Here is a 10,364-nt window from a genome sequence, read left to right on the forward strand (position 1 = left end):
CAATCAGTCATATAAGATTTTTAAAGTAACAACGATGTTGATGTTACAGGCAAATTGATTTCCGCTTGCTTAGTATCGACGGGTCCGTCTTTGATAGATCATTTCATATATTTCTGTTGAAATGACTGATGACGATCATTGTATCTAGATATTGGTAATGTTTCTCTTCAATGTAAAAGAGTAGATTGGCATCGGCAAGGTGGTGGAATTTTCTTGAACTGTCACCTTCACCTTGCAACAGTCAGCGTAGAAAGTAGAAATACTATATAAGGAAATGAACTTACATGCCCTAACGTTTTCTTTGATAACTTTCATTGTCAATATAAAGGCCTATAAAAGAAAATCTCTTTGCCAGTATGAAGACCTATGAAACAGAAAAGTACTTGATCTCAACAGATTTCTTAGTATGTTTTCTTAGTATCTAACTGTACGGTAAATATACATCGTGCTATTAGGATTCTGAAAAAATGGCGCTTTCAGATTTTGTCCATCCAGAGGTATACATAATGTCTGTTGTATGTATTTTCAGGTTATGTGCAAAAATTGCTTATTTCCCAGTGTCAGAATTTGAAATTTACTGACAGTGTGTCTTTTATTAAAAAAAACAACAACATTGTCTTCAAATTTAAGATTTAGAAGAAGTGTCGAGTTTATATATATTCAGTTAGATGATTTTAGAAACAAGTGCGTGTAATATATGTCAAATGTGAGGAAATCATTCTGAGTTTATATCTCATTTATGAGTTCTTTTGTTTTAATTTTGTTCGCCTACTGCCACGAAACTTAATTAGTTTTACCAGAAACGATAATGTCACGAAATACAGTGATAATCAACTACTAAACTCTCCAGAAATTCGTTAATATCTTAAAAAGTCAATTACAGAATTTTCCTGTTGTAAAGATTTGATTATAAATGTTTATATAAGCGTATACCATGGGAAATCGCTCGCGAATTCTACTCTTTTTAATCAAGTAATTTTAAATAATTTGATGACAGTGAGCCGTTTTGCATAATAAGACATTCGTAGGAATTATCGAGAAGAGAGAACTTGCTGTTAATTTTGTATTTAACCCAAAAGGACTCATTTTGTACATACATTATTCAAAAGTTTGCTTTTTATATTTTATTTATCCATCTTTAGTTTCTGGATGATATTTTCATACCAGCGTGCATATGTCCGTTTTTAAAGAATATTTGTTTTATGTTCGGATTTAAAGTTATTTGTATATTTTTGATACTACAGTGTTTTCCAAATTCAGTCACATACTCGCCTGATTCTGGCCACCCGCTTTGCTCAGTATATAAGGGTCATGAGTTAGGGCGAGGTGTATGTTCTCCGTAACGACTGATGAAAGATAGTGTCTGAAATCAGTCGTTCTCAACGTCTAATTCGTGGGGACGTTAGCAGTTATCTTCGAGTAACAGATTTGTACTGGTGCAGAATCCAGGAAAACTGGTAAAACTGCCGGCATTTGCTAATTACACACTTGAGCTTTCGAAATTGTGTTAAAAATATTCTGTAAGATTCTTTAAGCGTATAATTGATTGTTTATCCGTTAATTACATTTGTGTCTGAAGTCAGAGAAGCTAGCACTGTTGGTTTTTAATTAGACTGGCTCCCGTCCCTATGTTTGTTCTTATTTACATATATGTTTTCTTCATTAAGAGGGAAGTAACTCCAGAATGTTGTATTTACATTGACATTTTTATTGCCCCTGGCGCCAAACATGTATGGTTGAGCCATTAGATAAAAAAAATGTGCTATTTCAGAGGCTTAAAATTTTCTAATAAAATGTTTCCTGTATTTATATAAAAAAATAACCATGCAGCCAGGGAGCCAGGCTAGTTTTTTTAATTTAAAAGTGAATTACAAATATTGTTTGCTCTAGCATAACATAATTATATCAAAAGGCAAACAAACGTGAAAAGTCAGATGTATATTACTGGCAAAATAATCTAAACATGTCAAAATATTCAGATACCTCTGTCTGGTACAATCGTCATGAGAGATAATATTACAATAATGCTTGCTTATTGCTGATGAATCAATGATAACTTTATAGGTAGTGCCAAAATTAAATGTATTTACATGAACTGTTAAATGTAGCTGTCTACATACCTAACGTGATCGAAGAGTTGCGCCCGATAGAAAACGTTGAATAATACTGTATCCTCGTTGCACAATTTTGAGGCGTTTTTTTACAAAGTAGAAAACTAATTGATGACTGTATAAAACAAAGAATATATTTCACATTTTTCGCATTATCCAGTAGCGCAATATACTTGTAAATGTTATCTTTGTTTGATTGCAAAATGAAAATTATGATAATAATAGGTTAATATGTTATAGTATTTGCACGAAATTTAAACAATAATTTACGGAAACAGTATATTTTTGTGCTCATGTTGTCTGAATACACTGATGGATATACTGAAGAAAAAAATCAGTTCGTCCACATATCAAAAACCTTTTTGAGCATTGAAATGGGCGGTTATTAGTCACACGTCAATATCAGTTAGTGCCTGCGTGTTTTTCTTGAAAAAACATTTTGTCGCTGGAAATAAATATATCCCCCAGCTTATCAAAATTGACATTCCCTTCCATTTTCATATACTCGCTAATTAAGATAGAACTTCCGGCGAAACCTTAGGGAATCGTGTATGACTTTTAGCATATTTCCTTACCTGAAAAGAAGCCGCCTGTCCGTGACATCTATAGGAAAGTTAATCAGTTCATATGAAATATTGCTCTGTCAAAGAAAATATGAGCCGCACCATGAGAAAACCAACATAATGCGTTTGCGACCAGCATGGATCCAGACCAGCCTGCGCAAACGGTTTCTCTAATTGCAGGAGGCTTTAAAAGCGAACAGCATGGGTCCTGACCAGACTGCGCGGATGCGCAGGCTGGTCTGGATCCATGCTGGTCGCAAACGCACTATGCGGTTTTCTGATGGTGCGGCTCATACACGATCTTTCAGTTGATTTTGTTGTGATATTATGATTATAAATGATATTGTCACGTAAACTAAGAAACGGTACTTCTTAGGGGACGTTAATAACTATAAACGGAAAAGACCAAGCACGTTGTCTAAATGGTGCTCTTGCGTCGACACCTAATTAAAGTCCTGCTTGTTGAACACAAATGGCAGTTGCTAATTAGGCATATTCAGTACAGATTCACCAAATAAACACTTTTATACGATTTACGTTTTACCACTATTTGATTCATTTGCAGACAAGTATCTTAAATATTTTTATTTTACGACAAAAGGGATACTTGGTATTACTTGTTAAGGGTATCTTTAAGAATGATTAATGAACCGATTTGTAAATAGTTAGGCTTTTTTTAATTTTGTTGATGTATTATTAAGCTATCGTTGTCATCAGTGGCCCTTGGAAAAAACTTCTATCCAGAATTTTACACTGGAAAATACATATTTACTGTAAAAGTCATATGTTTAAGGAAATGTTAAAACTATAGAGACCACAAAACCATCCTTCGACCTATAATTATGATCCAAACTACACGAAACACCCCGGATTTAAGTCAAGCCAAAATCGTTTTACGTTTTACGACGGAACGACGCATTACAGTCAGTACAAACAGAAGAATTGCTAGTTGTTAATTTACTGTAAGACTGGCCATACAATCATTATAACGTAATCAACGCCAGAAAATTCTTGGTAATGACAGAAAACCACCTGTGAGTAAGACGCAAAGAAAAGTTAATGTTCGAATGGAAAACTTCAAAGTCTGGTTAGAATTAATGATAATCAAGTTGAAAAGATATCAGTCAGTTTTGATTGTCTCTGGGTTATCTCAAAAGAGACGAGCGTTCAATGCCATTAAATGAACAATTAAGCAATCAATCTTCATCAAAGTTCCATTCAAATTTTGGTATTTTGTCCGCTCGATCATCAGTGTTTGTTTGTACTTATAAACTGATGACTTATAAAGTGATAAAAACTATCAAGAGTTACCAGAACACGCAATGCAGCTCTGCTAAAAAGTAATCTTATTATATTTCAGCCGCCGTGCGGACAAACATATGGAAAATCCATGCACAAAAACAGTAAACAATGACCAGACCGCCATCAACACTCAAATTAACAGATATTACGTTCAAAGTCAGCACTATTACAGAGCAGGCAACATTCCAGAGAGGAGAGGGCTTCCATTTGAGGTAACATTCCTATCATAAAAAAATGTAACGTGATAGTCAGACACTGAATTCGTCATTGCTTTTTTATTAAATTATCTCGTCTATGTCTTTTCCTGGCTTTTTTATGCATAAATAGAGTGAATTGTTGTTAACAAATAAGTTTGCAGTTACTCGAAGGTGCCTTCGTTGCCGAATGGTTAAGGTTACTGACTCCATCGCTGTAGATAAAAAACCACGCCACTTGGGTGTAAATTTCTCGTGTTAGGAAGTCAACTAGACTAGCCACTAGACTGATAATAAAGATATGTCTACATTAAGTCCCTTTTTAGACTGGCATCAGTCGTTAGAGTCATGAATTGTAAAAGCACCTATCCATAAAATCAATCCTCTCTGATACCGCTTTCTGAAAAAGTTTACAATGAGAAAACATCAGTGTCAGTATGAAGAAACTAATATTATTACAGATTATTTGATCTCAACAGACTTTATAAGTCTAGTCCCTTTTCTGTTTCGTTCCATTTCTAGAGACAAAAGCCAGACTATACTACAGATTTTCATTGAGGAATGATGCTAACATTATATTATATTGGACATAGGTAACAGGCTGGCTCAGTTCATTATATTATATCATAAAAAATGTACAAAAAGATTATATCACAGTCTAGGAGCTAGGCTAGAAGTCATCCAGCTGACTTACGGGTGGTTGGTGCTTCTATCTAGTGTGACGTCAAACCTTACACGATTGCTTGCCAAAGAAAGAGAGACGACCATTTCTTTTTGAGTCGGCTAAAGGCTGAAAGCCTTTTGACGAGTCCTTGCTATCCAACGATTCTCTAAATGGACCAAATAACACAGTGAAGGGATGTAGTTCCATTAGATTTCTCAAACTTCAAACAGTTCACTGCATGAATGAAGTTAAGTTGTGTCAATTCCCTTTGCTATGACAAATATACGATGTAATCTGTCATATTTATGACTTGTAATTGTGCAATTCTCGAATGTAACTCATTAAACATAAATGTGCATTTTAAGAATTGCGCAGGCTTACAAAGCTTGGGTAACATCCAGCGAAAGACAAAAAATAGTTCCACAGGGCTCCAGATAAGATGCATATTAACGTAAATTACGTATAGAAATAATGCAAATACGCATGTCTAATAATTTCTAAGCGTATAAAAACGTATATAAAATTACAGAAACGCACACAATGCTTTTTTAAAAACAAAATCTGAATCGTCTGGATGCGTTAGGTAACATAGCTCATCAGCCTTAATTCTCCCACATTGAACGTAAACACGCATCGTATGATTTCTATAAACTTTGCGTGGGTTGAATTTTGCAGTCAGTAAACGGATAAATTATCGGAAAAAGAAGAAGCTCTTACTGGTTTGTTTAGTTACTACTGATATTAAAAATGATTTTATTTCTTATTTTTCGAGAAATAAACAAATCGGCGAAACATTAAATTGTATTTTCTTGTAGTTTTTGAAATCGAAAGTAGATCGTCTATGTTTGGCTGCTTTCACGAAACGAAACAACTTTTTTATGAAAAGATTTAAATAAGAGGTAATTTAACCGTAAACTTCAATGTCAGATACTGCCAGTTGCTGCTAAATGTCTTCGTATCATCACAATTTGTAAAATATATTGTTCAAACTGGAGAAAAGTATAATCGTATCCGGATATAATATTTTGGGTAAATATCGAGCTGTGTTATGAAATTTTAAGAAAAAAAAACTAAAAACAAACTGAAACTGGTAGACTATACTGTCAGTGCATCAATCATTAGCCGACTCAGGCCATTCAGGCCTTTGATTACTTATTGTCAATCAAAATTTAGACTGAAATCGACAGAAATAATTATTATGAAGTAAAGTCATTTAATAATCAAACACGATTTATCGCAGCACAGTTCGTTCCCAGAACATGGGCCTTTTTCTTTCTTTTATCAAGAAATAAATTTCTAGTTCAATTAATGGATGTTGTTTCCCAATCCCGCAAGGCTGCTATAATTACAAGTATAATTAAAGTATTCAAAGAAAATAGATTAACGTGCCAATACAATACACTTACGACAGGCAACATGTAATCAAGTCTCGGGATCTTCTTGTAAATCATCAGTTTCATTAATTTCTAGTTAAAATAATGATCCACTTTTTTTTAAAAAATCAATATTATTACTGCTGATGAGGCTTTTCCCCTCGGCACACACGCTTCTTAAAATCCATCCATTATCTGCAGTTTTGTGTCACCTCTAAAAACTGTAAAGAAAAGTATTAACTAATATATTGGACTTTGTTTTATTGAAACTCTGCAATCCAATACCCTGCAAATGTATGTTGGGAAATTCAAAAAGAATTGGCCTTGAGTAATTGAAAGTTACTATCATTTTCTTACGTGTACAAATGAGATACCGATTTTATAAATGCAATTGCATTACAGAAACATTCTCATTACGCATCTTGGAATGCTTTCAGTATGATGTTAAAAAGTTCAAAAGAGAATATAAATGATTGGATGGTATGAAAAGCACTTCATTCAATGTCCCACATGAATTATATAGAGTCATAAAGGCAATGTATTCAATAATACATTATATTATGTTCATTAAAAATTTATACCTATGTCAATTATCTCATATACTAATTATAAAAATAGGAAATAACAATAAATTTGATGTTTATAACGAAATATATTGCAGTCACATTTTTAAACATGGCCATTATGAACTAGACTAGCTCCTAGACTATGATATATCTATTTACATTTTTATGATTGAATAAAATAAACTGAGCCGGTCTATATCCTATGTCCAATATCATGATAATTTTAAAATCATTCCTCAGTGAAAATCTCTAAAATAGACTGGCTTTTGTCTCTATGAAATTTAATTCGACAAAAATGGGGGAAAATGTAAAAATATACTTACTATCAGTCTAGTGGCTAGTTTAATTATGAACCTTCAACAAAATAAAAATGATGTCAACCGTTTAAAGTATATCTTTTTTTTCAGGCACGTGCTACTGAAAATGGCGTCGAAGCACGGCTAATTAAAGCCATACAACAAACACCCTTACAGGGATACCAGTTTGATGATATGTGTTCACAGTGTCAAAGGAGTATTTCCAGACAAAGCACTTTAAGTGGCCGCAGTCGGCAAGGCTACGAACGTATATATTGGCGTGACAAGGAAAACCTTGATAAACGGGTGCCTTCACATGAATCTTTGACGCATCGTAGAGCGTCAGATCGGCATAGATCGATAGCCGGAAGTTCTTCCGATATGTCACATTATTACGAATACATCAGTGATAACCCTTATGACGGCTCCACCGGAAGACGTTCAAATCATTCCACGCTGTACTTTCCTCGGAATAGCTCATCTAACTTTAAAGACGTCTCTAATTACGGTGATTCAAGGTGCTCTGATGATGAACGCGTATTAATGTTGTCACGATTTATTAATACAGAAATGGAGTTACGTAATAATAGTAATCCGCACAGAGAATTAGTTCCATACAAACCGACTCAATATTTTCCATACGAAGAGGATCAACCGCAGTTATCCGCATCACAACAAGATCAAATTATTTACCACGGTTCTTTAAAAGAACAAAATCATTACCATGGATCTTTAAATGACCCTTATGTCGCCGATAGTTCTGTGCCAGTTACACAAAATATAGGTCATGGGGTACAAGAAGAAAACAGCACACGCTCAACGCCAAAATTATTAGAGGGTACCATTTTTGGAGAACAGATGAAGGGATACAAGTACACATATAACCCGTCATATGATGACGAAACAACAACAACCGCAAGTAAAAACGACCATAGGGACTATAGTTCAAGCCCGTGCACACCAAGTGATTGTTTAGAATTTGACGATTTGAGTTGTAATCGAGATTTTTGTGATAGTAGTTCTAGTCCAAAATGTAGAAAAGCAAAAAGTAAAAGTCGTACACCGAGCTTAAGATCAAATAGGAATTCAGAGAGTACGTCTCTTAGCGATAATAATTCTTTATCTAATAGTCTGAATATTCCTAAAACAAATGGAAGTTTCTATAAAGGAACTAGGCAAAAATAAATCTCCGTGAGAATACCTAAAACTATTATTTATGTTTATGTTTTGTAATATGGCCTGCAAGATTCAGCTGTTTCTACATGACGCCTATGAAATACATCAAATGTATTTTTGCAAAGTTAATACACATGACTTACACATTTTAACCAAACTGTTAAACGTGTTCTAAACATTGTTTCTTCCTAGTCGTCTATACATATACATATATATACATTTGTTTTTATTATATCAACTTGTAAAAATGTATTTCATACTAAACCTTGCCTACAGTATATGATCGTTATTGTAGTACCCTAATATTAAGACTGAAAATACATTTTAGATGTAAAAAACAATGTCATTGAATTTATACTATTTGGTCATATTAAGCCAAGATTATGGGTGCGTTTTAATTATTTTGTACCATTGCGGTTATTGCAGAAGTCATTGCAAGTGTTTTTGACGGGTTTTGACTAACAATAAAAATAGGAACTGCTTCAAAATATAACAAAATAGTTTAAATGACGTTGTAAAGAGGTAAACTGTATAACAGTAAAATTCTGTCAATATGGATTCTTTTCATGATTCATCTTTTTGCATAGTGGTAATTTGGCACTTAATAATATATACAGATGTTAACCGTACTAAATTTATAAATCAGGAATGATTTTTGCCCCGCAAAGCTTACATTTTATCGGCATAAATAAACGAAAAATATATAGAAGACAAACTACATTGGATTCGGTATTTGTTAGTGCTTTTGTGAAGTGCCAGATATCTTTAAAACCACCAACAGTTTGTGCATAGTTGCGTAAGGAATATACATATTGCCGGCCGTAGATGCTAAATCGAACTTAAACGAATGGAGAAAATGTATTATACATTTTCGGATATTTTATGAATGTCGTGACTTTAATGCTTTATGTAAGGCCTTTGAATAGGAACACTCTCTTAACTCTAACAATGACAGAAGTATTATTTTTAAATTTTCCGGGTACTAATGAATATTTTGCAGTTCAGGTCAAAGAACTTCTCACTAAACCTTGCAGGTTTCCTCACTGAACAGATGAATAGTTCTGTCCCTTTCAAAGTTAGTCGGATAATGGATTTGGTATTTTCGTACGATATGAACCTCGTTGTCCCCTTGAAGCATTTTCAAAATACTTGTCTCAAATGTTTGCCGTAATGAGGGGATGTACAGAACGTTTTTTGAAGGTCAAAGTGGTTCGGTGAGATCAAATGTCACATAATATTGTCAGATATGCGTTTTCCACTTAATAAGAAATTTGCCGCTTTAAGGATTTTCAAAACAACTTGGCTCACATGTCGTTCCAAGGTTAGCGTCGGACCAAGTTGCCCATAGGTCAAACATGCAGTGTTGTTATGCCATAAGGAGACGATTTGTGCACTTAATTCACCAGTTTATTAACATAAAGCTGTATGGGGAGACATGTGCATGTTTTTCAAAAGCATTTCAATACATTTTTGAAACGCACCTGTTTATCAAGTAGGCTTTCTCTCTTTTTGAAAGACACAAAATAAAATTGATTCAAAATTTAAAACTTCGTTTTGTTTTCTATTGACTACCAATCTTCACAACGTTCTGGTAACAATCGCACAAAATGGACGTGCTGTTTGATCCATCTTGTTGTTTACCAAAACATTGTTTTCCTTTTTATGGACAACTTGTATGTCTTTTTCGTGTTCTAACATCTGAAAATCAAGCCCGGGTATATCAGCGTATCCCGAGGGTTTCTGCAGATATAATACGAAACAAACGTGTTTCAATGCTATTCTAAAACGTGTAAAAAGCTAAAAAATGAAAATATTGTCTGTTCACATCATATTATTAGATTCTAATATGAGCAATGCAATGACAATGCTTAAATCATCACAACGATGTTATGTTGACGTCACGTCGACGTAATGTACACATCGAGAAATAGCGCTTTCAATTTTGATCAAATTAACAATAAAAGTTATTTACATGATTCGCCGTAAAACCCAACTCACTCACTCACTCTACAATAAAAGAAAAATAAGAATAGTTTATAATTATAGTTTTAATAGTTTATAGCAAAACCGTGTTTGAACACTATTTATACACTCTGGCTGTAAATAATTGCATTCGAGC

At 33.8% G+C, this 10,364-nt stretch overlaps 1 protein-coding gene across 16 annotated transcripts in view; it reads left to right on the forward strand.

The window, feature by feature from the left end:
* LOC123541046 (uncharacterized) overlaps positions 1-9,792 on the forward strand; it is a 330,808-nt gene extending 321,016 nt beyond the window's left edge. For all 16 annotated transcript variants that reach the window (XM_053544988.1, XM_053545004.1, XM_045326409.2 and 13 more), the window contains 2 exons: positions 4,035-4,188; positions 7,181-9,792. In XM_053544988.1, the coding sequence (XP_053400963.1) occupies positions 4,035-4,188; positions 7,181-8,254 (1,228 nt within the window). In that variant the 3' untranslated portion in view covers positions 8,255-9,792. The remainder of the gene's footprint in view (positions 1-4,034; positions 4,189-7,180) is intronic.
* Positions 9,793-10,364: the final 572 nt, after the last annotated feature.

The sequence above is a fragment of the Mercenaria mercenaria genome, chromosome 1 (assembly GCF_021730395.1).
Source record: "Mercenaria mercenaria strain notata chromosome 1, MADL_Memer_1, whole genome shotgun sequence".
In the NCBI taxonomy this organism is placed as follows: domain Eukaryota; kingdom Metazoa; phylum Mollusca; class Bivalvia; order Venerida; family Veneridae; genus Mercenaria; species Mercenaria mercenaria.